This window comes from Rhinolophus sinicus, chromosome 2 (assembly GCF_057876585.1).
Source record: "Rhinolophus sinicus isolate RSI-liver-muscle chromosome 2, RSI-T2T, whole genome shotgun sequence".
NCBI classification, from domain to species: Eukaryota; Metazoa; Chordata; class Mammalia; order Chiroptera; family Rhinolophidae; genus Rhinolophus; species Rhinolophus sinicus.
Genome location: NC_142502.1, coordinates 76,534,170 through 76,546,609, shown reverse-complemented (window position 1 = coordinate 76,546,609; position 12,440 = coordinate 76,534,170). Strand labels below are relative to the sequence as shown.

At 35.5% G+C, this 12,440-nt stretch overlaps 1 protein-coding gene and 1 long non-coding RNA gene across 6 annotated transcripts in view; one reads left to right on the top strand and one right to left on the bottom strand.

Moving 5' to 3' along the window:
- The window catches only part of ADGRB3 (adhesion G protein-coupled receptor B3), a 682,811-nt gene extending 674,340 nt beyond the window's left edge, over positions 1 to 8,471 (top strand). For all 5 annotated transcript variants that reach the window (XM_074333154.2, XM_074333153.2, XM_074333155.2 and 2 more), the window contains 2 exons: positions 2,199 to 2,303; positions 7,669 to 8,471. In XM_074333154.2, coding sequence (XP_074189255.1) covers positions 2,199 to 2,303; positions 7,669 to 7,857 — 294 coding nt within the window. In that variant the 3' untranslated portion in view covers positions 7,858 to 8,471. The remainder of the gene's footprint in view (positions 1 to 2,198; positions 2,304 to 7,668) is intronic.
- LOC109456837 (uncharacterized) overlaps positions 1 to 12,440 on the bottom strand; it is an 87,247-nt gene that overhangs the window by 11,548 nt on the left and 63,259 nt on the right. The window lies entirely within an intron of this gene.

Below are 12,440 nucleotides of genomic sequence, written 5' to 3'. Positions count from 1 at the left end.
ACACAGGATGTTTAAGTCCCAAAAGAAAGAAAAAGGTAAACATCAGTAAAAATCTAAAAAAAACAGCCAGTCCCTCTATCACTGTTATAATACCACCATGTGTTTTCCTTATCACAGTTCTAATTTAACATATTTCTGAGTTATGTAATTAATGCCTCGGTCCTCCATTATACCTCAAGGTATAAGAGGAAAGGAACTCTACCAGATTTTGCACACCATTATTACTCCACATCTAGCACAATATGTGGTGCTCATGAATATGTATCAACTGACAGAGTGAAATATCTTTAGAGAAATGTCACTAGTGTGATATCACTCCTACTGCACCCTAGCAGAAAATAACTATATAATAAGATTCACTATCATGAAAGATACTAGAGTCCATATTCTGACAACTATAGTTTATAAAAACACAAATCCATATTTTATTCGGTGTCTTAGGCCCTGGTACTGCCTGGGAATATGTGCCTCCCCAAGGATAGAATGTACTGGTTGCCAGTTTTGTAGTCCTCACAATCCCTCCATTGAGTTGTTTATACAAATCCTTCCTCTCGTAAATCTCCATCAGCCTTCACTAGTCAAATTATGTTTGCCTGGTGTTTCCCTGTAAATCCTGCAAATCTGTTTCCTGTACTCTCCCCAAAACTGATGGGAAGTTAATCGTTCTATAATTGCTCTCTATGCTTCACGTCCCCATCATGAGTAATGTTGCCATGTTCTCATCCTTAACCGCCTGATTCATCAACAGCCAATTCCTAGAGCTAAGAGGAGTAAAGATGAAAATAACCTGGTTGTAGCAAGACTTAAAATGGCAGAATTTTCTCATGTAAAAGTAGGCTAATGAAAATAGCAGAAATTAGCTAAAGAAAGTATTGCTGAAAGATCCATTAAATACAGGAAATTAAAGTTGACATAAAAGATAATAAGGTATTTTAAAATATGTTGAAGATTCAATTTGCATTTCTCTTTTGCCTTTTCTTTTCCTGAAAGATAAAGTGCTCTCCACAAGTGTCTTTTTGGAAGAAAATTGGGCGTTGTAGAAGTTCCCCCAAAGATACATATCTTTTTCAAAACAAATCCTTAGTTTTGAAAATATTTGGTAATTGAAACAATACACCAAATGTTCAAATTCTAGCCTAGACATGAATATAATATACCTATGCCATCCACATGGTAAGTTATGAAGCACATACATTAAAATATTATAAAATCTTACACAAATATGAAGGCTCAATCTTGGAGAATCAATGAAACACTGTATTTTTAACTTTTTTTTAACTCGTAAAATTCAAAATTGAGGAAAGGTATTTTCTCCTTTTAAATAACACTTGTAAATACAGGGGATTTATTACCGTACTCCTCTTTGTTTGTGCTCTTTTAAATTCTCTTTAATATGAAAAGATTCAGCCCATGTTACTTAGCCTAAGGTCATTTTTATTTATGACGCCATTTGTTGAGTTATGAAGTTGGGAGAAATGACAGCAACCAGGGATAAAGAGTATTAATATATTTATGTCTGCGATTTTAGAAGCTCACCAACCACACAATTTACGCTCTGACTCCTAATTGTTAAGATTCTGTACCATCTCGTGAACAAATATATGAAACCTATGGGTCATATTTTCTTTCTCCAAAGCTCAATCAGTATTCACATGGAAAGTACAAGATTTTAGATCTCACATATATTTCAGACACTTCAGAGCTTTGAGTCAGCCTTAAATGGCAGGGCCTGGGATTTTGCTCCCCCTTTAGTACAGTCAACTAGAATTTTAGTGTTTATAGAAATAAAACATTAAAAAGTAATATTTCCCATACCAAACATTGAGAGACTCGGGTGCTTTACAAATCCAAATTTTTAAACATTTTTTTTTTATATTGTAACAATTTCTATAAGACAATTTTAACTCTAAATGATGAAAATCTTACACAGGAATGACTGCTACATTTTTAATGCAGCCACAAGAGAAAACTATTTTTTGTTGATCTTGTAAGTGGAGGAAAAGCCAATTCTTCATGTTCAAGAAGTGCTGACTATAAAACAAGGATTTGGTGCAACTCATTTGCATTTGTGGCATCTTTTGGGACCCCCTGGTTCCTGCCAAACTTGATTTCCCTTATTAGTAAGGCAAATATATTAAATTTCTTTTTTAATGTATAAATCAAATTAGAAATAAGAGCCATCCTATTCTCTCTTGCAGAAGGTCATGCATACAAGGAAGAGGCACATGGAACTATTTCAGGAACTAAATCAGAAATTTCAAACTTTGGACAGATTTCGGGATATACCAAATACAAGCAGTATGGTGAGTATGCTTTGTTTCATCAGTGCCTGAAGACACATTAATGATGTATCATGTAAGCTATTAGCCCTGCCCTCCAGGAGCTCCTTATTGTCTTGGGAACACAAGAGTATGTAAGTAGAAAAAAATGTTACCCCCAAAATGTACTTTGGTATGTGCTAAGAGGCAAATTAGGAATAACAGAATCTTGAAGCGTTTTTATTCATACTTCAGATGGTTTCATTTATAAGCTTTCATTGGAATTAGTTATATATAAAAAATATGTTGGCTTCACTTGGCTCTTTTATCATCAGAATTAAATGTTAATTCAAATATCCAAATGAATAACTAAATATTCCCATTTTCTTTGAATGCCTGGCATTTTAAGATTACAAAATGTAATTATATATGTGTATGTATATGTATACACACACCTCATTATATATATAATTTATCTATCTATCTATATATCTCTATATCTATATATATCTATATCTATCTATCTATCTATCTATCTATCTATCTATCTATCTATCTATCTATCTATCTATATATATACACACAATTATATATATAATGAGTTGTTACCTGAAACCAGAGTGGTAGGTTATGTCTCCAGGAGATTCACATCAGTACTATGGGGCTGTGACAGTTGGTTGTCACCGTTCACAATCCTAGCATATGACTTCATCAAATAAAATAATATTTTGCAGTTACTGGGTGCATGGCACAGTCAGAGCTCCAAAGAAGGCTGCATAATTATTTGTGAAAGCACCCGACCAGGAGTCTAGAAATCAGTATACTAGTAGAAAGCTCAACCAAGAACTGTCTGTTCTTGAGCAAGTTATACAACTCGATTCCCAACTCAGGTTTCTAAAGTTCAGTTTTCTCCTAAATTGAGGATAGAAAACAGTAATTAATATGTGCTTCCTTCATACCTCACAACACTGTCCAAAGTGAGTAGGGCACTTGAGAGGGTAAGAAGCTGAGACTCAGCTATAAGAGAAAGAGCAGGGACTGCCACCTGACACCACTTCTTTACTCCAAATATGGTGCTTTTTATTTGCCTCATGCCTTTGCAGCCCTTGGATGAACCTCCTCCTCCTCCCAACATCGGGATTCTGAGACACACACACAATATCTCTCTAAGGTACTTAGTATTTAATCACCCTCTAATTCTAGTGATTTTTCCATATATCCGTTAGGAGTCTTAGTCCTGGCTTCCTGATTAGTGACATTATTTTATCAAGAGTAAAAATTTATGTATCTTTGTATTTTCCTTGTGTTCCTCTCAGTACTAGCACAGTGCTGGTTATGATGAGTTATCAGTCAATGGCTGCACTTGATTTAATGTGTGTCTATGATAGTTAAATCTGTTTGTTAAATGAAGATTATAAGAAATACTACCGTGTTTCCCCCAAAATAAGACCTAACCGGACAATCAGCTCTAATGCATCTATTGAAGCAACTATATTACAGTAAAATAAGACCGGATCTTATATTAATTTTTGCTCCAAAAGACGCATTAGAGCCGATTGTCTGCCTAGGTTCATTTTGGGGGAACCACGGTATACACTTTAGCTCTTAATTGGTCTGTAAATACTTCATGTGTATATCAATCTTTTCCTCCTTACAGCAGGACTCATGCATTATATGTGATCACCAACACAATTCTAGGCATATAGAAGACATTTATATGTAGCGAGTGGTCCTTATCTATATCCCCAAATATTAAGATGTCAGTTTTTAGCAGGCAAATGAGAATTGCACCATTGAGATTAGACCTAAACACCTTAGCTACTCATTTTGGAATATCAAAAGCTAACATTGAAATAAACTGGAGAAACCCTATTTGTTTAAAATAAAAGGGAAGGATTATGTTTACAAATCTGAAAAGGTTATGCAACAGATACAGCTGGCCGACTGCTATAATATGATTGTAATTTCCCCTTGTTGTATGGTCTGGCTATTAAATCATTAATGGCACAAATATTTTTATCTCAGTTTCCTGACAACCAAAATAGCCTACTAATTACCCCACATTTCTGTAGCAGCATGTCCTTTCTAGAAAAAAAATTATTAATATTTATTACTTGGGAGGTTAGGAATAGGGAGGGAAGAGTTGTCATTGTGACTTGACTATTGTCCTAAATATCTGAGAACGGAAAAAAGTCTTATTCAGTTTTGATTCATAATGAACATACGAGTGAGTCCGTTATCCTTAATTCAGTCATATAATTCATAGTGGCATACTGCTACAGAAAAATTGCACAATTGGGTAGAGAAAGACATTTTCAAAATAAAAATCTCAATAAAGTCATCCCTTTTTTTGGCTACTCTCATAACACCTGCCTAGCACTGCACAAGATGTTAATTATGTAGAATTTGGGGATGCAAAGGCAAACCAAAAGACCATTTAGTCCATTTCCCTGCCTCCAGGCAGGACATATAATCACACTGAGTAAAGGTGTTGTTACACCCTCTTGTCACACCCAACCCTATGGGAAGGTCAGGAGCTTGTGGGCACCATCCCCTGCCTGCTAGTCCTCCTCCCTCCCTGCAGAGCCTGTCCCACTCTGATTGCTGGATGCAGTAGTTCTGCACCACTAAGGCAGCACGAGGCCTCTCACCTAAAGAGTGTCCACACATTTGTGAAGGAGAGTGAGAACCACAGTTCAGCTGGGAGTGCCATGGGACGCCAGAGGAGATGAACAAGGAAGCCAGCCTTACTAATTCATCACCCACTAATAGAACCTCTCAGAAATCCAGTCAGTCATGCACTGGCAATAATACTCTTTGAAATTAGAATCTAGATCTTCTGACAGAGTTTAAAATTGGCCTTTTTAGTTCATGGATCCATGGTGCTTGATCATCAAAATATAAAAGGAAAATCACACCTACTCCAAACATAATGGAACCCCTATTTTCAAAGCAAATGACCTAACACTTTACATATCAGGAATCCTTTTAGGATTGAACTAATTGAACTTTCTGTCAAATTAAGGATTCTCAGAAAGCTCCTGTAGACACAGCCCTTATCTGATGGGTAAATAATCCCCTCTGGCTTGATTCAGCACAATTCACACCAGTGAACGTTTTAGTTAATGATTAATATTTCAGGTCACTGTAGTTCCTCCAAACGTTCAACTATTCCCCATTGCCTACAAAATAAATTCCAAATTGTGTAGCCTGGCATGCCATACCCCCTCATAATCTAGCTTTTAATTCACCTCTGCCTGGTTTTTCTGCTTTTTTTGTGTGTTGGTTTTTTTGTTGTTGTTATCCCAAATAAAATAAGTTGGTCAGTGTTCTCAGAGTTGTCCCATCTTCATGCTCTCTGGATTTCTACTTCTTAGTATGCATGCCTGTTCAGCCACCTGACCTCCGACCATACGTGTGTCTTCATGACCAAGCCCATCCTATGCCAGCCCTAATGTCACTATTCTCAGTAAGGTTATGAGCTCTCCACAAAAAGAAGCCATATCTCTACCCTCCTCTGGACCCCCACAGTACATTTTCTGGATCATAGCCATAGATATATCTATATTTATACCTCCATTTAGCTATAAACACTTTCATAATGACTGTGATTACTACACAGCAAGCATTTACTAAATACCAGGAGTTATGCTAGGCCCCTCCACTTTTTTTATTTTTGCAGCCCCACCCTCAAAGTGGGTAATAATCTGCACAATTTGCCAACTCATTTGACCCACAATACTGAAAAAGCTTATCTCTGTTTTACAAATAATGAAGTTGAGGTTCAGAGAAATTGAGTAAATTGCTCAAGGTTATATTCATATGAAATGGAATGACTAGAATTTGGACCTGCAAGTATCAGGCTTTAAATCTTATGCTCCCCAGTGGACCATGCTGCTTTTCCATATTGGATTTGTCACCTTATTCTCCGTAGTGCCTAATATGATGCCCAGCATAGGGCAGCTGATAAATATTGGTGGAAGAGAGGAAAGGAAGGAGGGAAAAAGAAGGGGAGAGTTACGACACTATAGAGTTCATGTGATTTTAGGATATTACAGTAAATCAGAATGAATCCCCTGCACATGTCCTAAAGGTGAACTTTTCATTAAATCTTTACTATTAGCTTTGTTTTTTCTTGTATGTCCTCATGATTAAGGCTAATAAGTGCTGAAACCATCTGATATATTAAATATTTTAACAATTTCTAGTTATGAGTATTTCTATAGATTTGTCCCTTTTGCTTATCCATACTTGAAAATGATTTTTAATATACTGAGTGGAACCCAGATAATAATTCAAGTACCTGTTTTGTGTTCCTTCCCCCAACAGGTTATAGTTAAAGGCCAGAATTTGGGGTTGAGGGAGGGGTGAACGATACATTCAACTACAGTTGTTTTGCTTTATGTTTTTCTTAGGAGCTTTCAGTCATGATTTCCTTCTTGATCTTTGATGTTACTCAGTTTAGTCTATCCCATTGAAATCCCCTCATTTTATAGAAATCTTTAAACAACACTTATTTAAAACAAAGCACGTTCATTGCTAAATCTTAGCAAAATATCAGGCTATAGAAACCTCAAATGATGTCTCTTGCACACTTATTGAGCACCTACAACATGGAAGGTCTGGGTCGAGTCATAATGAGGCAGATTTTAAATCTGCGGTGATAAGAGGGTGTGTACTGTGAAACATATGAAGGAATGGTGGCTGGTAGACTTTTTTCTTAAAAACCATGATATTGCTGGATATATTTTCAAAAAGCTGTGCTCTTTGGAGGGAAGAATGATGTTTACAAAATTAGTGCACCACACAAATATATAGAAATGTGTGGGGAAGGCACAGCATAAAAAAAGAATAGATTACATAAAAAGAACATAGCAGCATTTTAATATTCTAAAAAGGATAATTTTTTGAGGAAAACTAAGCAACTGAAAAATTTAGTTTTATGAAATATGGCCAGTTTGAGTAACTTTTTATTACTATAGAACATGCCCCACCCATTACATTTCCTCATCAGGGATAAACAAAAATCTTGGCCAAAGATTCTGGCAAATACCTAAATTTTCTACATTTAATTTTAATGGTAACTTAGTGCTCCTTCCTACCTGAACATACAGCTATACTAACATTTCACAAGATGCCCAAAACAAAACATCCGCTTTGCCTACGTAATATTTTTACTTCCTTTGATTGCTAGAAAATGTTAGGATAACTTAAAGAAGGTGTTCATCAATTTGTTCAATGCAAGAAGACCGAAATCAAAATCATTTCCTGCAGCTGGCCACAATTTCAAATCATCCCTGCATCCTGTAAAATGGATTAAGGTTATAAACACGCTCTCTTCCTGGAAACTTCAATACGAGTCAATCCTAGTCATCAAATAAATGACTCTCTTCTGCTCTCTTCTGAACAGGAAAACCCAGCACCAAACAAGAATCCATGGGACACTTTCAAAAACCCCAGTGAATACCAACATTATACCACCATCAATGTCTTAGACACAGAGGCAAAGGATGCTTTGGAACTGAGGCCAGCGGAGTGGGAGAAGTGTCTGAATTTGCCTCTGGACGTGCAAGAGGGTGACTTTCAAACAGAAGTTTAACAAAATCAAAGTGGACTGAGATGGAGACAAAATTTATTGCTCTGACACTTAAGACTCGAGAAGCCTGACATTTCTATCTGGACAGCGTGACTATCCTATGTCAGGACCTTCCCATGTCAAATGTCAGTGGTGTTTGCGTGTGGTAACTTCTCCCTAGTCAGTCTAGTGGAGAGAGGACCAGGTGTACAGTTCTGACCATCCTGTGTTGTAAGTACCCGTGGAATGGATTTGTAAGGTAATCTTTATAGATAAACCTCAAGCAACGATTCATGTTGTAACCGCTTCATATGGTTTAGTTTTCAAAAAACTTCACCATGAAGCACAATGTATATATTTATGCAGTTTTTAAAGTTTATAACAGTCTGTTTGGCCATTACTACACTTTTTACTTTATAATATAAAAGCAAAGTTTTTGTCATTAAATGAATGTTTGTTGAGCTACATTCTTCATTGCTTTAAATGCAATAAAGTAATAATCTCACTTTTATATGAATAATATATTTCACATCTTTATTATTGCAGTTTTCTCTAGAAAGCTCTGAGTAGCTTTCTCTGCTGCAGCTGTGTATAAAATATTTAAAATGTTGTATGGTGTAAATAAACTTTTGTCTACATACCAGATTTTTAGTGCATTTTATTTTAGATTTGTTGAACGGAAATTTACATATTTATAACTTTTTTTCCAATACAGATACTGAAAATGTATTCACGCTTTTAATAGCATACCGTTATTACTCCTTTGAGGCTAATGATTTCTCAAATGTAATAGTAGGTTTGTATAGTGCTTCTGTATTTTCTACTCAAACACCATTTGGAACAATGTGCCATGTAAATGGGGCTTGTCAGAAACCTGCTGCCATCATACTCTTACGTAAATATTATGTGTTTGTTTCTTTTTTTTTTTTTTATCTTGTGGCAAAAAGACAACTAGTAGAAAACAGTAAGTTACCATACAAAACATAATACAGGGAAAATGTTTATTATGAGTATTGAAGTTCACTGCATGTTTCACAAAAGAAACTACTTGTACTACAGTTCTTCATAAAATACAAAAAAAAAAAAAAAAAGACTTATTCAGGGTTTTAAGAAATCTGTATATTCTCAAGCAGAGGGAAAAGAAGAGTGGGTGTTATGTGGTAGTTGCTTTATCTCTGGTTTGAAAAGTGGGAAGTGTGAGGTGAGCTGACTGCTAACAGTCCCTAGTGTCCTCTCTGGTATCAAAGCCACACCAGTGATGTCACCCGCTCCCTCAGAGCTGCATTAAGTGAAATGCCATGGAAGGTATTTCAGCAATTATCTCATCTGTCCTTTCCATGGATGATGAGATTGATTTTTAATCTGAGGGAAGTAAAGGGAGTGGAGAGGAGATTGGGGTCTTCAAAATTCCTAGAATGTTTATTTCATTCGTTGTTAAACGTAAGCTGCGTGGTCTTCTGTGGTCTGTCAGAAACTCAAGTGAGCTGAATCCTGCTACCAGGATCTTGCTCCCCAGCCTGCAGGCCATGAGGCAGAGAAAAAGGTGCTTCAACACTCAAGTGCACCCCTAAGCTAGAGCCTTAACAACCACCCAGCTCAGGCTGAATTCCTGTCAGATAATGATAATGTTCTCAATGTAAACATGTTAAAAGTATATTTTTAATCAGATTTTAAAAATAAAAGCAACATCATTATGCAAAAAGAGTATACCATAATTAAGGACTGATTTTTCAATAAAATAAACTTCATGGTAATTGTAATATTAAATGCTTATTAAATTTACCAGATGACTTTCTAGTGTTACAATATTTCATAAATTTCTCTATCTCACCATCTTTTTATCAATCATCTATCTATAGATCTATATATTATATATGTATTTGTACTACCCATGTGTACGTGTATGTATATACATACAAATACATATATATAATTTCATGATGCTCAGCTCCATCTCAGTAACATGTAGAGTGAATGAAACCCTCAGATGCTGTTATTCATTCCAAACTGTAAAATCTTGGTGAAAAAATCCCCAATAAGCATGTTTGAAACCATAAATATGTGTATGTTTAAAAAACAAATTCAATATATTAGAGTAATATTTCTTATAAAACTGTAATATTCACTGCCATAACACAAAATCACACATTTTTTTCACTTCTATTTTTCTCTAGTTCTAGTAATTCAATATTAGGTTAATATATGAAAGCTAACCAGAAAGTGTATACTTAAAAATGTTAGGGTATATTTTTTGGTTACTCTAAGAAGGATGCCAAGTTGTAGTAGTACTTTTTATTTTTTAAGCTCTAAGAAAAACATATAAAGGTCAAAAATTATGAAGAATCATAATTTTAAGGAGGTGCTCTTTTAGTGCACTAAGTTTGCATTGCACTTACACACATACACTCTACCAAAGCTGGATGGCAGCTGTCCCCATAGACAGTCCAGGGCAGTTTCCTCTGAGCCTACTGTACTATGACCTGCCAGGATCTTTGTGCCCTTGGACTGGAAGTTTTTCCCCTTCCTCCACATCCAAATTGTATTTATGCTTTAAGATACACCTCATTATTTCATCTTCACGAAGTTTTATATGATTTTCCAAGCTAGAAATAATTTTTCCTGTGAACTCGTATGGCACTGCTCTGTACCTCTCTTAGGACTTTTAAAATCTTCTATCTGTTATTTACACACATTTCCGATATCCTCTGGTGGACTGTAAGTGCCTGGAGGGCAGGATTCATGTCTGATCCATTTTTGTATCTTTTAAGGGACCTAACACAATAATGTTCCCACAATAAATGTTTGTTGAATTATTTGTGGAATTTATTTTTAATATTTCTTATACTCATATCAAGTCACACATTTAAAAGTGTTTATGGAACTATTATGTGTTTACTTATATGTTAGGGGACTGTAGGGCCTCTGTTTTAGGTAGCTCACAATCTATTAAAGATATAAAGTGCATATGCAAAATGAGTAATAAAAATATTATTTAAATATTAGTAAGCTCTTATTACCCTATATTGTCCTTTTGTCCACACGATGCCGGAATTAATTATCCTAAAGCAATGGAGACTCGACATACAGATGGCGAACAAAAATATGAAAAGATGCTCAACATTGCTAGTCATCAGGGCAATGCAAATCAAAAGTACAGTGAGATATCACCTCACTCCTGTCAGATGGCTGTTATCAAAATGTAACAAGTGACAATTGCTGGCGAGGATGTGGAGAAAAGGGAACCCTCATACGCTGATGATGGGAATGTAAATTAATGCAGCCACTATGGAAAACAGTATGGAGATTCCTCAAAAAATTAAGAATAAAGCTGTCATCCGATTCAGCAATTTACTTCTAGGTATTTATCCAAAGGAAATAAAAACACTAATTTAAAAAGATATATACACCCCTTTGTTCACTGCAGCATTACTAGTAATAGCCACCTAAATGGCCATCAATAGATGAATGGATAAAGAAGATACGGTGAACAAGAGCACACACACACACACACACACACACACACACAGAGGACTATTAACCAACAATAAAAAACAATGAAACCTTGCCATTTGCGACCATATAACTGCACCTAGAGGGTATTATGCTAAGTGAAAAAAGTCAGACAGAGAAAGACAAACACCGTATGATTTCACTTATATGTGGAATCTGAAAACAAAATAAATGAATAAACAGAACAAAAACAGACCCATTGATATAGAGACCAAGCTGATGGTTGCCAAAGGGGAGGGGAGCAGGATACATGAGAATAAAAATAGGTAAATGAAAATTTTAAAAATCACAAAAAATAAACGGAAGCTCAGAAGAGGTTAAGTAACCTAAGTTCACCATAAATGAATGACAGATCCAATATTAGAGCCCAGGTTTTCTGACTTCTACTCTGGGGCCATTCCCACCATACTATGGTAATTCTATCTGTTCTTTCTAGATAATTAAGTCCCCATATCAAATAATAACAAGTTTTATGGAGATGTTTTTCAGTCAAGTAATAGAGGCATAAAACTGAAAACATGCATCAACAATCATGAGGGTAGTGAGTCCAGTAGCTGATTGTAGCAGAAAAACATAGCTAATTCAAAATACCAGATGAGTGCAGCATTGGTATGAAAATGGTGAGCATAGCTGCCTTCCAAAATAACTGGTGATCTTAAATAGACTTGGGCTATAATCCGTTGTTTGCTTCTATTTGCACCAACTTTACTTTTCAAGTCCTCTTAAATGTAGTTAATACTTCACTAATTTGGTGATTACTTGAACATATGCAATAGAAGATGGAAGAGGGAAGCCAACCTGAATTTCAGAATGGGCTTCAGACACTGTAAAAACATACAGCCTCAATTTAAAAAAAAAAAAAAATTGCAGTCAATAAATGGCTGCTTCAGAAAATTTAGTTTGTAAATTTTGAATCATTCTCAGCATCTTAGAAAAACTGTTTTAGTTTTCCAGTGTTATCTATCAAAATCAATTAATTACATTCTACAAATTTGTAGTATTTCATCAAGGAATATGAAACAAATGTGTCTCTAGCGTGTCAATCTACACAAAATTTTCCATCATGACAAAATCATCTTGCCCCCTGAGATGCTTCT